This window comes from Gopherus flavomarginatus, chromosome 22 (assembly GCF_025201925.1).
Source record: "Gopherus flavomarginatus isolate rGopFla2 chromosome 22, rGopFla2.mat.asm, whole genome shotgun sequence".
Taxonomy (NCBI): domain Eukaryota; kingdom Metazoa; phylum Chordata; order Testudines; family Testudinidae; genus Gopherus; species Gopherus flavomarginatus.
The window spans coordinates 18,400,233-18,420,484 of record NC_066638.1 but is presented as its reverse complement, the minus strand read 5'-3'; the positions used below and the strand labels follow the sequence as shown (position 1 = coordinate 18,420,484).

The window sequence follows — 20,252 nt, the reverse complement described above, 5'->3', positions numbered from 1 at the left end:
TGGTGCATTATGGGCAGCTATCCCACAGAGCACCTCGTCCCATTTTGGCGCCATGGGTTGTGGGAAGGGGACGAAAGGGTGCGGGTCATTCTGCTTCCTGTCCCAACGCCCTGTGATGCATCTCTTTGCATCCCAGCAGTCCCTGTTTTTCCGCCCACGTTTGGCGCCATTGTGACTCTCCCAACAGTTTCTGTGCAGCGCAATTTCTGTGGGAAATGGAGCCCGAACTGCTGAGGACTTTGCACATCACGTTTGGCAGTTGAGCTATTCCTTAAGCTCCAAAGTGATGAGGAGTCCAACGATGATTGCGAGTCGCCTGACGCGTATGACATGACATTGCTTATGGCTTTCACAGAAATGCTCAGCACCACAGAACGCCGCTTTTGGGCTCGGGAAACAAGCACTGAGTGGTGGGATCACATCGTCATGGAAGTCTGGGATGACAAGCAGTGGCTGCAGAACTTTTGGATGAGAAAAGCCACTTTCATGGGATTGTGTGAGGAGGTTGCCCCCACCCTGCGGCGCAAGGACACGCGATTGAGAGCTGCCCTGCTGGTGGAGAAGTGGGTGGATATTGCAGTCTGGAAGCTGGCAACTCCAGATAGCTACCGATCGGTTGGGAACCAGTTTGGAGTGGGAAAGTCGACCGTTGGAGTCATTTTGATGCAAGTTTGCAGGGTCATTAATCGCATCCTGCTAAGAAGAACCGTGACTCTGGGGAATGTGCAGGACATTGTGGATGGCTTTGCACAAATGGGTTTCTCTAACTGTGAAGGAGCGATAGATGGGACGCATATTCCTATTCTGGCACCACTCCACCTAGCATCTGAGTACTTTAATCGGAAGGGGGTATTTCTCTATTGTTCTCCAGGAGCTTGTGGATCACCGTGGGCATTTCATTGACATTAACACAGGCTGGCCTGGAAAGGTGCATGATGCACGCATCTTTCGGAACACAGGCCTGTTCAGGAAGCTGCAGGCAGGGACTTTTTTCCCAGACTGGAAGATCACAGTAAGGGATGTCGAAATGCCCACTGTGATCCTTGGAGACCCCGCTTACCCGTTAATGCCTTGGCTCATTAAACCATATACAGGGAAGCTTGACAGGAGGAAGGACCGGTTCAACTACAGGCTGAGCCGGTGCCAAATGACTGTGGAGTGTGCTTTTGGCTGTTTAAAAGGGCACTGGCAATCTCTGTATGGGAAGCTAGACTTGGGGGAAAGCAGCATCCCTTCTGTTATATCCGCGTGCTGTACCCTCCATAATATTTGTGAAGGGAAGGGTGAAAGATTCAGTCAGGCATGGACCTCTGAGGTTAAAGGCCTGGAGTCTGAATTTGCACAGCCAGAGAGCAGGGCTACTAGAGGGGCCCAGCACAGGGCTTCAAGGATCAGGGATGCCTTGAGGGAGGAATCTGAGGCTGAAAGCAAACAGTAATGTTTGGTGCCTTGCACAGGAGTGAAGTGCAGTGGTTACAATGTTAGTAGGAATCTGTTTTTCCTAAGCTGATTTGCAGTGCCTGTTTCTTTCCTGGGCTAAGGTATCTTTGACTTTCTGCATTATTAAAGACTGTTTTCAAAGCCAAGAATTCATTTATTCAAAAGAAAATAACTTTCTTGACAGACACACAACATTTTGGGAACCTAAAAGGGCAGGGGAGTGGGGTGGGGAACTGTACAGTCATAGGTTTGACTATGTCCTGTCTGGAGTGCTGTGCAATGACTGCTGCACTTCAGGATGCCTATACTGCATGGTGATGGGGGTTGAGTGCAGAGGGTAAGGGTCGTAGTTCTCAGGGCTGGTTGGTGAATACACAGGTGTTGGAGGCAGCTGGTGGAGGTAAGAACCTGGATGCAGGGGAAGGGGGTTTTGAGCTGACATTGGGACACAAGGGAAAGAGCTTTGGGACAGGGGGCGGTGCGGTGCGGTAGTGCTCTGCCTGCATGGCTACGAGCGCCTCGATAGAGTCTGCTTGGTGCGCCAGGATGCTTATCAGCTGCTTTGTGCTTTTCTTCCTGGCCGCTGCATTTCTCTGGCGGATCCTGCTTTCCCTTTCCCTCCAGTCCTACAGTTTTTTATTCTCTCTGGCAGAGTGATGCATAACTGTTTGCAGCAAGTTGTCTTTGCTTTTTCATGGCTTCTTCCGCAGGTTTTGCGGTCTTTGAGCTGCTGTTAACATGGGCAGCAGAGAACTCAAGGTCGCTTGTGGAAAGGAAAAAAAGGCAACAGTTAACAGAGGCAGCATTGTTTGTATCTCAGATAGTTATTCCCACACAGTGAAGGAGTTTACAGTCTTCACTTTAGCATAATTTTCCCATACCAAAGAAAGCGCACATAACCCACAGGAGCCTCGAAATGGTGAGTAAGGGGGACTGATTGCTTCAGGGCTGTGCAGGGGTTTCTGTGTATTGGGGAAAGCAAACTGCTGCAGGGAGCTCCTACAGTGAACACTCTCCCAACATTTTCCACAGGAGTTAATCCTGAAAGATCTCTCGCTGCTGCGGGTTACCTGGGAAGAGTGGGAGGGTCTTCTACAGCAATGCGGATTCCGCCCTGGCCCCTATGCAGCTTGCCTGTGTGCAGTAATGGTCCCCCCCCACCCCTCGCGGCACAGTGGCGCGGACGCATTAGCCTGACTGGGACAAGGACCACAGTGGCTCTCCCTATAAACTTGCGGAAGTGCATTGCCCACGCTTTGGCAGAAACTTTTGAAGAGATTACCGAGGCCGATTACCGCAACGTGATAGACCACATCAATGGGCTATTCCACCTCTAGGCATGCATGCATGCAGCCGTAACCCTCCCTCCTCTCCCAAAACAGTTCCATCCTAAAAATAAAAGCTGCTTACTGGGATCCTGCTCTTCTGCTTGTGCTTCACTAAGTACCGGCTGCTGCGACCGGCTGCCTTCCTCCTGGCTTGAGAAGAGCTCCTGGCTGCATGCCTCCTGGGACTCCGGGGTGTCTCCCTCCACTCCAGTACCCTCACTCTCGGTTTCCTCCTCCCCCACCACCTCCTCTGCCTCCACCTCCCACTCCCGCTCTGAAGTGTCCATCATGGTCCTCGGATTGGCAGCGGGGTCACCCCCAAGTATCACGTCCAGCTCCTTGTAAAAACAGCAGGTCGTGGGGGCAGCACCTGAGCGGCAGTTTCCCTCACGGGCTTTGCAATAGGCACTCCGCAGCTCCTTCACTTTAACCCTGCACTGCACCGCGTCCTGGTCATGGCCCCTTTCCAGCACGGCCGTTGATATCTGCCCATAGGTATCGTAATTCCTACGGCTGGAGCGCAGCTGGGACCGCACAGCTTCCTCATCCCAAACACTGATGAGGTCCAGCAACTCGCCATTGCTCCATGCTGGGGCTCGTCTGGTGCGTGGAGGCATGGGCACCTGGAAACATTCACTGATTGCACTCCACACCTGGCTGAGCAAACAGGAAGGGGATTTTTAAAATTCCCAGGGCATTTAAAGGGCGAGTCACCTGAGGCCAGGGCAGTAGAGTTTGAACTGATGAGCAGAGTGGCTGAGCAGGCATTCTGGGATACCTCCGAATACCTCTGGAGGCCAATAACAGCGCTTTTGGTGGCCACACTGGCAGAGCAGCAATGCATCACCAGCGATGCAGTTGTTATTCCCCAGGCAGAGGAGGAGTACAGCCAGCGCTGTAGCCAGGGAGATGCAGTGCTGTATGTGCCTTGCAAGTGTGGACGGTGAGTAAGTTGCAGCGCTGTAAAGACACCACCAGCACTGCAACTCTCCAGTGTAGCCAAGGCCTTAGTTTTTCCTTCTTACTCTGGCTCTCCATACTTACTGTATAAACAAAGTTGTTTGTTTAAACTGGATTAAGGTTGGGCATGCATTACATCCCCTCTATGTAAAAACTAAAAAAGCAAGGTACCAAGTTATGAGACACTACACCCTAATGCCAATAGAGTATTTCCATTGACAAGTGACACACTCAAAAGGAACTTCCTTCTGCCTGCAGATAGTAAGGAAACACTAGCCGCCACCACGTTAATCTTCCTCATGGCATAAAAATACCTTAATTAGAACTGCCGAAACATCAGCTGATATTTAGGGTCGACATATATGCATTGGTTAGGTATGTAATGTGGCTTATGGGGAAAGTAATTTAGAGGATTACGGATCTGGATGGATTAAGATTTAAACAAATACAGTGACTAAGGCATGGAACTTCAAAACCTCCAACTCAAAACACTGGAAGATCAGGAAATGCTTACTTAAGGTGCTGCTGCACACCACACAAAACTCTGCCTCCTGTGGACACATATAGAACCATTACAGCACCCGTGTCAACAAAAGCTGATATTTTCCCTGTGCCCATAGCACCAATCTAGGGCTCCTATTCATACCATCTGATGGAATGGGCAGTGGGCTGCATGGCAACATGACAGTGAATACAAATTCATAATTTTTTAAAAAATGTTTTAAATTTAAATGATAAAATATAGTATCTTTAAATAATTTAAAAAATAAAAGTAAGCAGTACTTCTGTTGCAAAGTCTAAAATAACTTGGTGAAACTAAACTGGTGGAAGTCACCGGCTAAGCACCTGGAACCAGAGTTTGCTGAAGTGTTGAACAAGTTTTTGATGGCAGCAACTTCTTTTGTAGGTGCAAAGATAGTTTCTTCATTTCAGTTTATTCAACTAGTTCAGTTCAACGATTAGTTCTTTCAAAGTTAAGAAGCCAATTGGGAGCTGAAAAAGCAGGAAAGCTTGGTTTCCTCTTACAGTCTATGGAGAAAAACTAGGTTTAAGAGGATATCTACTAATTCTAAAGTAATGAAGGACATGGAGTATTTTAAACAAGACACAAGAAGAAATTCTTCCGCTCTACTCCGCGATGATTAAGCCTCAACTGGAGTACTGTGTCCAGTTCTGGGCACCACATTTCAAGAAAGATGTGGACAAATTGGAGAAAGTCCAGAGAAGAATAAAAATGATTAAAGGTCTAGAAAACATGACCTATGAGGGAAGATTGAAAAAATTGGGTTTGTTTAGTCTGGAGAAGAGAAGACTGAGAGGGGACATGATAACAGTTTTCAAGTACATAAAAGGTTGTTACAAGGAGAAGAGAGAAAAATTGTTGTTCTTAACCTCTGAGGATAGGACAAGAAGCTTAAATTGCAGCCAGGGTGGTTTAGGCTGGACATTAGGAAAAATGTCCTGTCAGTGGTTAAGTACTGGAATAAATTCCTTAGGGAGGTTGTGGAATCTCCATCTTTGGGGATTTTTAAGAACAGGTTGGACAAACACCTATCAGAGATGATCTAGATAATACTTAGTCCTGACTTGAGTGCAGGGGACAGGACTAGATGACCTCTCCAGGTCCCTTCCAGTTCAATGATTCTATGGTGACCTGAAACAATTAGTTCCATTCAATAACTACAGATAATACTTTCTTTCTTTAATAAATTCGTTTCATTTGCAAAGCATGTTTTGACAAAACATTCTGATAAGAAAAAAAGGTCATGTATCCAGCACATTTAAGGTAGTTTTATTGAGCTAATACTTTAAAAAGTCCTGTTTTTAATTGATTTTTCATCCAAATACAGCTTAATGCAAATTAATAATTAATCTAGTAAATAAAAAAACGCATCATTAACCATTTTCTAACAATATAAAATGGGAACATTAAGAATCTGAATACATTTAAATTAAGTTATACAACCACTTAAATGAGCATGCACAGATATAGTTTATCCTACTGGTCAGCAAAAAAAAAAGCACTAAATTTAATGCAAAGGCTATATTTAGTAGCAAGTCAACACATTTTAGTGGTTACCAACCAATGAGAATCAACCCTTCATTAGGAAAATTAAAAACTACAAAGGTAAACCATGATTTAAATCATTGATTTGAATCAAGGTTTCCTGTTTGTTAATTTAAAGTCATTTTGACTTAATTTACCCTAAGCAGCATTGTTGTGGGGATGTGCTGCTGATTGGTGGTGTGGAAGAAAACAAGCCCTCACTCTGCATTTGTCAGAGACAGTTTATTTCGAGCAATTGCAAGGGAAGACTGCAGTTGGACAGGGACCCCCCCCGACCTTAGGCACATCTCCCCCCTACAAGTAGTGTAAGACAAGCATTTATACCTTCCCATTACATATATCATTCATCAACGGCTAACAGTTATCCTTTGTTTATACAAACTCCCTTCAGACACTACCTTATCTCAAGATTTCTGCTTAAATGAGCATTCCATCCTTATCAACTAAAAGCGAGGCGAGAAACGAGAAGAGAAAACAGCATCTCTTACAACTCTCGTGTTAGGGTTACCTTTCATTTTATCCTTAAATTGACTAAACATTTACTCTGCTTTTAATTCTGCTACCACCATACTGATCACACTGACTTGCCTTTTCTCCTTGCAACCAACTGCACAACTACAATTAGAGATGCTAGCAATACATTAAGGATCTCTTTTGATTGTTCTTCTGCAATTTAGGCAAATATTCCCCACTGCCCAAAGAATGTTACAAGGGGTGATGTCCAAAGAGGGGCTGCATTAAGGTTGTATTGTGTGTGAAGCAGCAGCTTAACTTGAGAAGACCTTAACTGAGCAGTTCCTGGTTTTCAAGAGCTTGAGGTTCCAAGAGCTGAAGTCCCATCTAGTAGAAGAGCACAGGGCCTTTAGGCAGAGCCCTCAAAGTTTCCTGTAAATGAATGTTGCTCTTCAAGTCACTCAACTTAATTTCTCCAGCTTCTCATCATTTACGTTGCTCTTCCTGCTCTTTTGTTTGTTAATCTTTCTAGTAATATGGATGCCTAGAACGGATCTCAATATTCCATATGCAATCTTCTCAGGTTTATAGTTGGAAGGCCTGGGGAAGCTGACAACGTCTGTGACTAAGGACCAAGTCATACAGTGAGGGGCAGAGCCAGGAACAGGCATCTCGACTTCTATTCCTGTACCTCGTCAACAGATACAAAATTACAATGGGCTCTTTTTCTTTGCAAACCTGTCTAATTAGCTGTCCATTATCACCTTTGAGTCTCTTTCAGCATTACTGATGTTCTGGTTTTTATTCCCCATTGAATCTCTGTTTCAGATTAATTTTCCTCACATGGATTAACACACATTTTCCAAACTGAACCTCGTTTTGTTTTCTGCTTTTGTTTTTAAGTGCTCTACCCATTTGTATTATGTATTTCTCTGCTCACATGGCATTTGCAGCGTCTCACAATTTAATATTCACTAATGAATGTTTAGCAAATTTCATGTGTTTATTCTCTTTTCTAGATCATAACCCAAAGATTTAAAGACAAGGCACAAGTCCTCTGCCAACTCTTCATGTTATCATTTATCATCATCCCTCACCATCAGGCCTGCAGCCAGTTTTCAATCTACATAATCGTGTTCATATCAGAATCAATTTGAACAAATGTTCTGAGCATAACTTCATCAGACATTATCAAATGCTTTGCCAAAGTCCAGAACATATCACAACTTCTGCATTCTAGTCACCCACCAATTGTGTCATGTGGACCTGCTGATTGGTATATGTTCACATTTTTCATATATTCCATACCTGCTCTTTGTGAACAGCAGTTTTTACAAGGTCTTCCCTTACTTCCAAGTTAACCAAAATATAAAAGTTTGGACAAGAGTTTTACAAAAAGATGGCGATCTTAAGCACCAAATAATACTTCAGAAGTGGCTTTTTCCTCCACCACATGCACTTCCTAAGAAGAGCTCTTCCTATTCACATTAGCCTCTCTGGCTAGTATCTTTTTGCTGCCCTTGCCTTTTTCCTGTAAGTCTTAATGGATTCCGGTTTGTTTGGTTACATTGGTGTTTGAGAGATTTTTCTCAAGAACTCATTTTATCTGAGCATTTCTTTGAAAAGCCATATTGTCTGCTTCTTGTTCTTTTAATTCTGAGGTCAACTGCACCTTAATCATGGCAGGTTTTAGGATTCCCCAAACTTTCCACCTCAATGGATTTATTGCTTCTTCCAAAAGTGTCTTACTCACTAGATTCAGTTCCCCAGGTGGTTTTCCTGAATTCAATACCTTTCATAGAATATTAGGGCTGGAAGAGACCTCAGGAGGTCATCTAGCCCAACCCCCTGCTGAAAGCAGGGCCAACACCAACTAAATCATCCCAGTCAGGGCTTTATCAAGCCGGGCTTCAAAAACCAATAAGGATGGAGAATCTGCCACTTCCCTAGGTAATCCATTCTAGTGCTTCACCACCCTCCTAGTGAAATAGTGTTTCTTAATATTCAACCTAGACCTCCCCCATTGCAACCTGAGAACAAGCAGCAATGGTCTGTCATCTGCCACCACTGAGAAGAGCCTAGCTACATAGTCTTTGAAACCCCCTTCAGGCAGTTGAAGGCTGCTATCAAATCCCCCCTCACTCTTCTCTTCTGCAGACTAAATAACCCCCATTCCCTCAGCCTCTCCTTGTAAGTCATGTGCCCCAGCCCCCTAATCATTTTCATTGCCCTCCACTGGACTATCTCCAATTTATCCACATCCTTTCTGTAATGGGGGGAGAATGGACAGAATATTCCAGGTGTGGCCTCACTAGTACTGAACCGGGGGGGAGGGGAGGAAATAATCACTTCCCTCAATCTGCTGGCAATTCTCCTACTAATACAGCCCAATATGCCGTTGGCCTTCTTGGTAACAAGGGCACACTGCTGACTCATATGCAGCTTCTTGTCCGCTGTAATTGCCAGGTCCTTTTCTGCAGAATTGCTGCTCAGCCAGTTGGTCCCCAGCCTGTAGCAGTGCATGAGATTTTTCAGTCCTAAGTGCAGGACTCTGCACTTGTCCTTGTTGAACCTCATCAGATTTCTTTTGGCCCAATCCTCCACTTTGTCTAGGTCACTCTGGACCCCATCCCTACCCTCCAACGTATCTACCTCTGCCCCCAGTTTAGTGTCATGTGCGAACTTGCTGAGGGTGCCATTAATCCCATCATCCAGATCATTAATAAAGATGTTGAACAAAGCTTGTGCAGCTGCATTCTATAATCCCATTTCTTGGGAGAGTCAAGGAGCTGGTGCTTCCTTATACTAAGTTTTCCTTTTATTCTCACGTTCTCAAACAATTCCCTCCTACTGGGTGAGCAGAACCAGACATGGGTATTTAAATCCCTATGAGCACAGTATCCTGTGGCTTCAAGTACTGTAAGAACTTACCTTGGAATTTTTCATTCTTACTTCTAGTCCCAAGGGGCTGGAGAAGAGTCAATGCAATTTCTCATTTACACCAGTACTAAGTGTAAAATGTTAGCATTCTGACTTGGCAGCATTTGACACTCACTCTGCACATAAGAACGGCCACACTGGGTCAGACCAAAGGTCCATCCAGCCCAGCATCCTGTCTACTGACAGTGGCCAATGCCAGGTGCCCCAGAGGGAGTGAACCTAACAGGTAATGATCAAGGGATCTCTCTCCTGCCATTCATCTCTACCCTCTGACAAACAGAGGCTAGGGACACCATTCCTTACCCATCCTGGATAATAGCCATTAATGCACTTAACCTCCATGAATTTATCTAGTTCTCTTTTAAACCCTGTTATAGTCCTAGCCTTCACAACCTCCTCAGGCAAGGAGTTCACCAGGGTGACTGAGCGCTGCGTGAAGAAGAACTTCCTTTTATTTGTTTTAAACCTGTTGCCCATTAATTTCATTTGGTGGCCCTAGGTCTTATATTATGGGAACAAGTAAATAACTTTTCCTTATTCACTTTCTCCACATCACTTATGATTTTATATACCTCTATCAGATTCCCCACTTCGTCTCCTCTTTTCCCAAGCTGAAAAGTTCTAGCCTGTTTAAATCTCTCCTCATATGGGACCCATTCCAAACTCCTAATCATTTTAGTTGCCCTTCTCTGAACTTTTTCTAATGCCAGTATATCTTTTTTGAGACGAGGAGACCACATCTGTATGCAGTATTAAAAATGTGGGCATACATTGCATTTATATAAGGACAATAAGATATTATCCATCTTATTGTCTATCCCTTTTTTAAACGATTCCTAACATCCTGTTTGCTTTTTTGACTGCCGCTGCACACCGCGTGGACATCTTCAGAGAACTATCCATGATGACTCCAAGATCTCTTTACTGATTAGTTGTAGCTAAATTAGCCCACATCATATTGTATGTATAGTTGGGGTTATTTTTTCCAATGTGCATTACTTTACATTTATCCACATTAAATTTCATATGCCATTTTGTTGCCCAATCACTTAGTTTTGTGAGTTCTTTTTGAAGTTCTTCACATTCTGCTTTATTCTTAACTATCTTGAGCAGTTCAGTATCATCTGCAAACTTTGCCACCTCATTGTTTACCCCTTTCTCCAGATCATTTACGAATAAGTTGAATAGGATTGGGCCTATGACTGAGGGGAACACCACTAGTTACCGCTCTCCATTCTGAAAATGTACCATTTATTCCTACCCTTTGTTCCCTGTCTTTTAACTAGTTCTCAGTTCATGAAAGGCTCTTCCCTCTTATCCCGTGACAACTTAATTTACGCAAGAGCCTTTAGTGAGGGACCTTGTCAAAGGCTTTCTGGAAATCTAAGTACACTATGTCCACTGGATCCCCCTTGTCCACATTTGTTGACCCCTTCAAAGAACTCTAATAGATTAGTAAGACACGATTTCCCTTTACAGAAACCATGTTGACTTTTGCCCAACAATTTATGTTCTTCTATGTGTCTGACAATTTTATTCTTTACTATTGTTTCAACTAATTTGCCCGGTACTGATGTTAGACTTACCGGTCTGTAATTGCCGGGATCACCTCTAGAGCCCTTTTTAAATATTGGTGTTACATTAGCTAACTTCCAGTCATTGGGTACAGAAGCCGATTTAAAGGACAGGTTACAAACCATAGTTAATGGTTCTGCAATTTCACATTTGAGCTGTAATGACTTCACAAGGTGCAAGACAGTGGCAAATCAATAATAAACACTAATTTTACAGCTTTTATCTGACTATGATGAAGGCTTGGTCTATACTAGGAAGTTGGTCAGTATAACTACGTTGCTCATGAATAAGAAAAATCCACCCCCCAAAGCAAGGCAGTTAAATTAACCTAAGCCCCTGAACCCCTGGTGTAGACAGCCCGAGGTCAAAGGGAGAATTCACCTGTCAATATGTTGAACAGCGGTGTACCCTTAACTCTATAGCCTGGGGTGCCTTTTATAGTGCACTGCGAACATCTCCAGTTTGTAGTTCCGTTCCCTTTTCTTCTTCTCAGCCTCTTTGGCTTTCAGCTCCATGGTTTTCTCATGCAGCTCTGTGGCTTGCCTATGAGCCTCAGCTTCCAGTTGCTTTAGTCCCAGGGCTCACTTATAGGCTTCTCTCTCTCAGCTCTAATGCCTGCATTTTCAGTTCAATCTCTGCTTCTTTTAACCAACACTTGCTTTCATTCTCTCTCCTTCAACTTCAGTTTGGCCAAATCCATCTTTGAAGCTGCTGCACCTTTGCTCATTTTTTAAGCTTTTCTGTTTCTATTTCCCTTTCCCAAAATAAGCAAACAGAAAACAAAACTGTAACCCTTCTTTGACTGTTTTCAGCCACCACACTTGAATGTCACTTAAAATTGCTACCCCAGTGCTTAAAGTGCAAACTTCACTTGGAACGACAAGCTGTGCATATACGCTGCTCCTCGCTGCACCACTGTGACATTCCCCATGGTACAATCTGGAATGTTGAACAGTGGGGTCCCTGGAACTCTCTAGCCTGAGGTGCCTTTTACACTGCTTTACTGCCAGAGCAGCCACTCTTGGTCTGCTCATGAAGTCTTCAGTATGTAAATTTAGTCCCAGCTAAATACATGAGCACTCTGACCAGTCACTCATAAATTACATATAGGGCAACACCCGCAAATTCTTTGTCCCAGTCTTATTCCCCCAGAAATCTGCATCTTGTACTGTCCAGCACACTGCTCAACAATGCAAGCTCACAGAAAGTCCGCCAATTCATCAAAGGAAAATGATAATGCACCAACCTTGTTATGCCAAATGGAGTTTCTCCACACACTTTAATCCAAACACATACTGGTTAAAATAAACTTATTAACTACAGAAAGATTTTAAGTGATTGTAAGTGATAATGCATAAAAGTCAGGATTGGTTACAAAAGAAAATAAAAACGCAAGCTATTTCCTAAACTTTAACAAGCTAATAGAGTTTAAAGCAAGACTCTTTCACCACAAGTTATAATAGTTCACAGACTGGATTTCCTTTCAGTCAGGGACCACTCCCCCAGTTCAGAGATAGGTGTTCGTTGATGTCATGAGTAGAGAGGTAGGAGGAGAGTAGAGTTGGAGGTCTGTTTCTCTCTCTCTCATATACCAGCCTCCCCTCTTTCAGGATCTCCCCCGACCCCCCATTGAGGTGCAGATGACATGAAGTCCCTTGCGGACATGAGGGCTGAAACATTCCAGAGATGCAATGTAAATTTCACATTCATACCTTCCCCCTGCAGGAGAATGGCTGCTTAAGCAAGTGATAGCCCACTTGACTTTACGGATACCTGTCTGGGACAATGTGTCTGTCTCTGAAAAATGGTTTGTGGGTGTTACCCAGACTTAAAATATTTTAGTAACAATCATACAGTAGAATCTCAACTTCATATAGTTTTCTACATATATTTCAATGGGATAACAATGTTTAGCAGATGAAGAGTTTTCAAATGATACCTCAAGTCAAATTTTGTACAAAGTATATCATAATCTTGTAAAAGGGGTGACTACAATAGCATAGACTGTCACACCCCTCCTGTTGGCTTGGGAAGCATCTTCACTGAAGCACTACAGTACCGCCACTGCAGTATTTGAAGTTTAGACAAGCTTGAAACTCCTCTGTGCCCCTGAGTTATAACCCAGTGTGATCCTCTACACACTGAGCTTAATACTTCATGGCTTGTTTTAATATTGCACTTCTCAGACCCAGCAATCACAAGTTATATCTCAGATCTCTACATGAGAGCTGGGATACAGATAGCTCGGTTAGTATCAAGTGCTTAGTAAATCTGTAAAGATTAAAGAGTTCTCTTACCTAGCCACTGCTAACTACAGGAAAACATGCAGAGTTTTTCGACTAGTCTAAACAGCTGACCCTTAAAGAGGACAGTCAACTTAAAGTCATATGTTGGGAACAAACATTTCTTCACCTTTACCAACAACATTAGATTAGAAAGAGTGAAAATTTTTGAAGTCCACTTTGCCTGTCACTATCTTTGCTCTTTTTACAGCCCTATGAAGTTGACCAATGAAAATCAGTGAAGTCAATTGCATTTTCAGGTTCTTGATGTCACAACACATTCAAGCCTTTACTCATGGTACAGCCAGATGTTTTACAAACTAGTGAGTGCTGGAATATAGGCCCTGCAGAATTAGTGAAAGATGAAGATTTTTTACCCTGAAGTTGATGGCTGTGACATGTGGCGTATGGAAGAAGGGCAGGATAGGCGATTACAAGACAAGAAACAATCAGAGCAGGGATGCCAGGGCATCAGAGTAGCACTTCAGATCCCAATGAGGGAAATCACTTACTAAAGTGTTAAATATCTGCTATTTGACTATGGTCACGCTCTGCACTATACAACACACACAAGACATAGTCTCTGTCCCAAGGAGCTTACATTCTAAACAGACAAACTATATATTACAGACAATACTAGGTGATAGGAGATGCATCAACAAAGTACTTAAAATAAGTCTGAAGACTTACTAGTCTACTACACAGCATAACCAACCCTTACAAATTGGGTTGGTTATGCTGTGTAGTAGAAAAAAAAATTGTGAATTAAAACTAAAGTGTGGCTTGGGAAGAATACAATTAAATAAGTTCCAGAACATGAATTGTTAAAAAGGAAGAGATGGTATTTTTGGAACCATAACCAAAATATGTACTTGATCTGCTGGTCCAATCTCCTGTGAGACAGGGGCAATTTTCCCTTGCTGGCCAAAGATCCTGCAATATCGCACACTGCAAGCCAGTGAACAATGACTCCCAGCTCCTCGGGTTCGCTTCACCAGGCCTCAGATTCCTAATACTCCAATTTCTTCCTTAGCAGCATTACTTTGACTCCCTGAATGGTTTTGTTCCCACTGCTGGACTCTAGGCAAGGGAGAAGCATTACCTTTATTGTAAAAATATTACAACACAAACTATAGCAACAAACCCCTGCAATAAGCAGCTCAGAATCAGTCGAATACTACTTACTTTGCACTGGCCATTTGGGCTCCCCAGGCATTAGTTAAATGAGCTTCTGCTTACAAAACCAGGCTCCTGGAGCACTTCTGACAAGGAGGGCTGCTGGTCAGAATCCAAGACCAGCTACATGAAAACCTTCAATAGCATATATACTTTTAGGGGATAGGCAGACAATTCTAACCCAACATTTAAGTTTGGTAAAATAAGGCTTTGCACAAAGCAACAATTTTGGAAATACTTGCTTTTTTTTTTTAAATTGTGTTTTGTTTGAAATTTACCCATGTTCTAGCAAGACGAATTCAAACTCACCAGGTGCAGAGAAGTGCTGCTAGGATGATAAGGGGAAGGGAGAACTTCTCTTATGAGGGGAGATAAACAAGCCAAGTTCTTTTAAGCCTAGCAAAACGAAGGCTTAGAGGGAATAAGGTTGCTCTCTATAAATACATTGGAGGGTAAACACAAAGGATGGAGAAGAGCTCTCAAAGCTAGAGGAGAATTCTGGCACAAACTGGACATGAATATATTTAACCATCAAGAGTCAGGTTCTGGAACAGCCTTTCAGTAGGAGTAGTGGGGACAAACCACCTCCTAACCAGTTTTAAGATGGAGCATGCAACATTTATTTACACAACTATATGAATGGCTGCCTCTGAGAGCAAGAGACCAGACTTGCTGGTCTGGAAGGTCCCTTCCAATCCTACATTCCTAAACCCAATCACCATGCAGCTGATGGATTCATAGCACAGCTTCCTGACTGGGACCCAGTGCATGTACACAATGGGGACTTTGCACTTTATCAAAATAAATTAAAAACGTTAAGCCTAGCTGACTGTGGTGAAAGGTTGGGGGCTGGATCATTGTTAATAAAAATAATAATTAAAAAAAAAGTGTGTCAAGAGACGAAAGGATCACTTTGAGGTGCGCAGAGAGAGGGAAGGGTCACTTTGGGGTGTATATGGAAGGGGAAGACTGGGAAATAAAGCAATGGAATTCAATTCCCCATCAACAGATGGGTTAAATCCCATCTCCTTCTGCATGCATCTAAACGCTTATTACATCTATTTTCGTACCTCAATTAGTTTGTCTCCTTTGACTACATCCAGATGCAAGCCAGGGGGAGGTTTTCCTGCCCTGGAAAACAAGGAGAGAAATAAATATTGATGTGTAGTATTGCTAACACTGTACCATCATTCTATCAATCCCAAACAAACCCAATCCAAATCCAGGTTTACTGTGAAAAATAATAGTCCCACAAGTGTCCTGTATGTGAGGTCCCAGATTTGTTTTGCGTACAGACACAACTCTCTCCGTACTTACCAAGTTATTCAGTTGCCACAGCGCATTGAGGTTTGATGGGCTTGAAACACTCACCAGAAACCTGCTAGCCAGCCATCAAAGGAAATCAACCAGCAAGAGATACATAAAGATAAGGGGGATAGTGCTGCCATTAACAACTTCCTTGGATAATGCCAGGTGGGAGAAACAGCCAACTCCCAGCTTCTGGAACTGGAGAAGGGCTGGGGTTGCTAACAAGGACTGTCCCTGCAGCCTGCTTGGGGACTCCCATCTCTTGTATTAACTTCTAGCTAGTAGATATGCAGGGGGCTTCAGGTTTATCAGATATCTCTTCAGCTATCAGAAGCGAGACAGTGGTTTCCCCCACTGCTGCATTTTAGAACCTCCTGATTATTGGGGAAACAGTGAGGACACATCTCTTGTACTTGTGCATCTTTGATACTCTACTCCTCCTCCGCTAGAAATACCCTCATTGCTTGCTTCTGGTGCTGCTCAAACGTTCTACGCAACTACATGATTCTCAGCTACAGGCTGCCAACAAATTTCTGAATAGCTGGAGAGTAAGAGACCAGAGTCTCTGCTATTGTTGGGAAGCTCTGTACAATAGCAGTGACACTGAAGCATTGGGAAAGAAATTTGTAATTGAAGTTCACCTCATTGATTACCTGCAGAGGTCAATGTTGTGTGGATATGCTTCAGAACCATGTGGAAAACAGCATGTTGGGGGCTGTGCATGTGCTTTTCCAGATCTAAAATGTTTGAACAAAGGACATAGAAGAAATCACAGCCCTTATCCCTCATTTTCTTTCCTCCTCCAAAATTTAGCAGAAAATCTTTGTATCAAAGACCTCTCTTTGTATACAGTCTCACCAGCCACTACCTTAGCCTCCTAAAGACTCACTTCTGCTGTGATGCCTACAAAACACTGGCTGCTGCTCATAGCTAGGCAGATGAGAAGCCCCAGATTGTCTTTTTCTACTCCTTCCTTCCCCTACTCTTTGCACTTACTAACATTACACTTCCTGCCATTCCCCATCTTCTTTCTACCTGTAAGTTTAAAGAAAAAACCAAAACCAAACAAAACCCAAACACACACAAGAAAACACGCAGCTAACAAAATTGTGCCAATTCATTGTCTATGAATTTATTGCATGTTATATTTCCCTCCTCTACCCTTTGCAACTCAGGCTTTGTCTACACTACACTTTCTTCATTAAAACTTTTGCCGTTCAGGGATGTGAAAAAACCATGAAAGTTTTAATGACGAAAAGTGGGCTGGTGTGGGCAGCACTTCATTTGCAGGGGCTGCTCTCCCGTCGATGAAGTTACTGCCCCTTGTGGGGGTGGCTTTATTTCGTCACCAGGAGAGCTCTCTCTCAGAAACAAAGAGTGGCCACACTGCTTACCTTACAACAGCGCAGCTGCAACAGCACAGCCACGCTGTTGTAAGGTGTGCAGTGTAGACTTGGGCTTAGAATCTAAGGCTTTCAGCGCAGGAACCACCTCTTACCTATGTTTGTATAATGCCCAGCACAATGAAGCCCTATTCCTGGCTGGGGCCTTTTGGCACCACCAGAATAAAGGTATCTATTGTTAACAGCAACATGTGGAAACATTATGATTCTAGCAGAATCTGACACTCACTGGAAAAGGCTAGATCAGAACTCAGTGGCTCAATCCAGGCTTCCATGTTCAGGTTCCTAAGGAGAGAAGGTGGGTGAGGAAATATCTTTTATTGAACCAACTTCTGCTGGTGAGAAAGACAAGCTTTTTGAGCACCAAAAGCTCTTCTTCAGGTCTGGGAAAGGTACCCCCAGCATCACAGCGAAATGCAAGGTGGAAAGAGGAGATTAGTGGGTTATGAAATTAAACTAAATAAATAACTGGGGGTATGTCTACATCTACAATTTTGCAGCGCTGGTTGTTACAGCTGTATTAGTACAGCTGTATAGGGCCAGCGCTGCAGAGTGGCCACACTTACAGCAACCAGCGCTGCAAGTGGTGTTAGATGTGGCCACGCTGCAGCGCTGTTGCACACCGCGGGGAAGGAGACCTGCTTGGAGGGGGGGTCGGGGAACGCCAGAGCACACCGCGGGGAAGGAGACCTGCTTGGAGGGGGGGTCGGGGAACGCCAGAGCAAACCGCGGGGAAGGAGACCTGCTTGGAGGGGGGGGGGTCGGGGAACACCAGAGCACACCGCGGGGATACCTGCTTATTCCACGGAGGTCAACAAAAACGCTGGTGAGTGTCTACACCTGATGACCAGCGCTGGTGATCCAGCGCTGGATCCTCTACACCCGAGGCACGACCGGGTGTACGGCCAGCGCTGCAAACAGGGAGTTGCAGCGCTGGTAATGCCCTGCAGGTGTGTACACATCCTAAGTTGCAGCGCTGTAACCCCCTCACCAGCGCTGCAACTTTGTAGTGTAGACAAGGCCTGGTAGACATTAAAAATCATGGTCTGAACAGACACTCTGGATTATGCTTATTACAACAATCTAACCCACTAACCCCCTCTTTTTGTTTTAAGACTGCAGAGGTGTTAATGGGCCACTCTATCTTGAATGGTCCCTCGCAATATGTTTAGTTTAAGTAGCACAATCTGTTCCACCTTGCATTTAGCTGTGACTCTTGAGTACCTCTCCCAGATTTAAAGAGTTCAGTGTGGCTCGAAAGCTTGGCTGTCTCACAAATAGAAGTTGGTCCAATAAAAGATATGTCTCTTTAATATCCTGGGATTAACACGGTTATTCACGTAGCTGAAGTTGTGTAACTTCTATCAATCCCTCCCTAGTGTAGACCAGGCCTGAGTGTAGGAAACTGTCAGCCCAAGCCCCAGGGTGGCAAGGTTCCGGCTGTCAGACACCTGGGGCTCACAGCCAGAACCGTCTGATGTGAGCAATGCAGGGTCCACACTGATGTTGTGTTGACCTAACTATATTGACCTAAGCACTAAGCCTTTTGTACAGGTGGGGTTATTAAATCGGTGTAGTGGGTGACTTTCATCAGCAGGAGCAACACTGTAGTGTAGGCCAGGCCTGCTGGGCCATTTCTCATTTTCCTCTGTAGCAAAATGTCTAGATGGAGCATGCCATTTGTACTGAATGATGCTTCTACTACTGACACTGTTTGCTAGAATATCATCTTTTCCAGGAAGATGGCCAGCCAGGCTTTCTGATACAAATACACCACTCAAAGCAGAACTCTCTCTTTGAAAAAGCAGCATGGGAAAGCTCCTCTTGAGCACCACACTGATATACTACATCAGTCATCTCCACCAGGATTTATACTGTTTTGAGTGTGGGGAGGAAGTGACTTGAGGGTCAAGTGATTTTTTCTCCAAACTAGAACATTTATGGGAGGGTCTGGTTTCCTTGGTTTTCCACCATTCAGACTTTCCAAACCTGTGCACAATTACTTTTGGTTTAACAAACAAAAGATACTTTCTTACAGGCATTCTTTGGAACTGTACCCCCTTTTAAGGAGTCTTGTCCATCTTGGGCCATAATCATCACTGAGTGAATGCTGTCTAGCTGGGAAGAATAGACCTGTTTTAGACATTGTTCTAGTAGCCTCAGAGTCTAGCAAATGGATTGACAGGTGCAGGAGGTCATTAGCCCCAGAAACCTCAGATGGAACCAAACTTTGTCTAAGTTGGGATATGGGTACTTCGATTGTTTACTGCATCTCCTAAAACTTGCCTGGAAGAATATAAGCAGTTGTCAACTTGAAATCAAGAACGCCCTCTCTGGAAAGTAGAGCTGGGTAACAGAACAGCTTTTTAATGATGATCTTGAGCTCCAATGAATACTTCCTCAAAGCACAATGCACCCCCTGTGGAGGCTGAGCCTTAAGTAGCTAGCCACCAAGACAGCTAAGTGTTAATTTTTGGTATCTCAGATAAACAGAACTATCATGGATAGTTCTCTGAAGAAGTCCATGCAATGTGCAGAGGTGGTCAAAAAAGTAAACAGGATGTTAGGAATCATTAAAAAGGGGATAGAGAATATGGAGGTGAATATTACCACATCTGAGGTAGAAGCCAAACTTGAACAGCTTAATGGGAGAAAATTGGAGGGCCCAGATAATCTTCATCCAAGAATATTAAAGGAACTAGCGCATGAAATTGCAAGCCCATTAGCAAGAATTTTTAATGAATCGGTAAACTCAGGGGTTGTACTGTATGACTAGAGAATTGCTAACATAGCTCCTATCTTTAAGAAAGGGAAAAAAAGTGATCCAAGTAACGATAGACCTGTTAGTTTGACATCTGTAATCTGTAAGGTCTTGGAAAAAATTCTGAAGGAGAAAGTAGTTAAGGACATTGAGATCAATGTAACTGGGACAAGTTACAACATGGTTTTACTAAAGGTAGATCGTGCCAAACCAACCTGATCTCCTTCTTTGAGAAAGTGACAGATTATTAAGACAAAGGAAATGCAGTAGATCTAATTTACCTCGATTTCAGTAAGGCATTTGACACAGTTCCACATGGGGAATTATTAGTTAAATTGGAAAAGATGGGGATCAATATGAAAATTGAAAGGTGGATAAGGAACTGGTTAAAGGGGAGACTCCAACGGGTCGTACTGAAGGGTGAACTGTCAGGCTGGAAGGAAGTTACTAGTGGAGTTCCTCAAAGATCAGTTTTGGGACCAATCTTATTTAACCTTTTTATTACTGACCTTGGCACAAAAAGCGGGAATGTGCTAATAAAGTTTGTGGATGACACAA

General features: G+C 43.7%; 2 protein-coding genes and 1 non-coding gene across 3 annotated transcripts in view; all 3 read right to left on the bottom strand.

The window, feature by feature from the left end:
* The window catches only part of PPP1R8 (protein phosphatase 1 regulatory subunit 8), a 38,889-nt gene that overhangs the window by 9,895 nt on the left and 8,742 nt on the right, over positions 1–20,252 (bottom strand). Inside the window, exon 2 of the mRNA XM_050932367.1 lies at positions 15,293–15,353. Coding sequence (XP_050788324.1) covers positions 15,293–15,353 — 61 coding nt within the window. The remainder of the gene's footprint in view (positions 1–15,292; positions 15,354–20,252) is intronic.
* LOC127039139 (zinc finger and SCAN domain-containing protein 29-like) lies at positions 265–13,149 on the bottom strand. Its single transcript, XM_050932380.1, has 4 exons — positions 12,704–13,149; positions 11,146–11,518; positions 2,851–3,425; positions 265–2,203 (listed from the first exon to the last, which is right to left on the bottom strand). Exons 3-4 carry the CDS (start codon positions 3,383–3,385, stop codon positions 2,133–2,135), a joined length of 606 nt encoding a protein of 201 aa, XP_050788337.1. The 5' UTR covers positions 3,386–3,425; positions 11,146–11,518; positions 12,704–13,149; the 3' UTR covers positions 265–2,132.
* Positions 12,864–13,028, bottom strand: LOC127039312 (small Cajal body-specific RNA 1). The gene has a single exon (XR_007770942.1). It is a non-coding gene; the product is annotated as a small Cajal body-specific RNA 1 (non-coding RNA).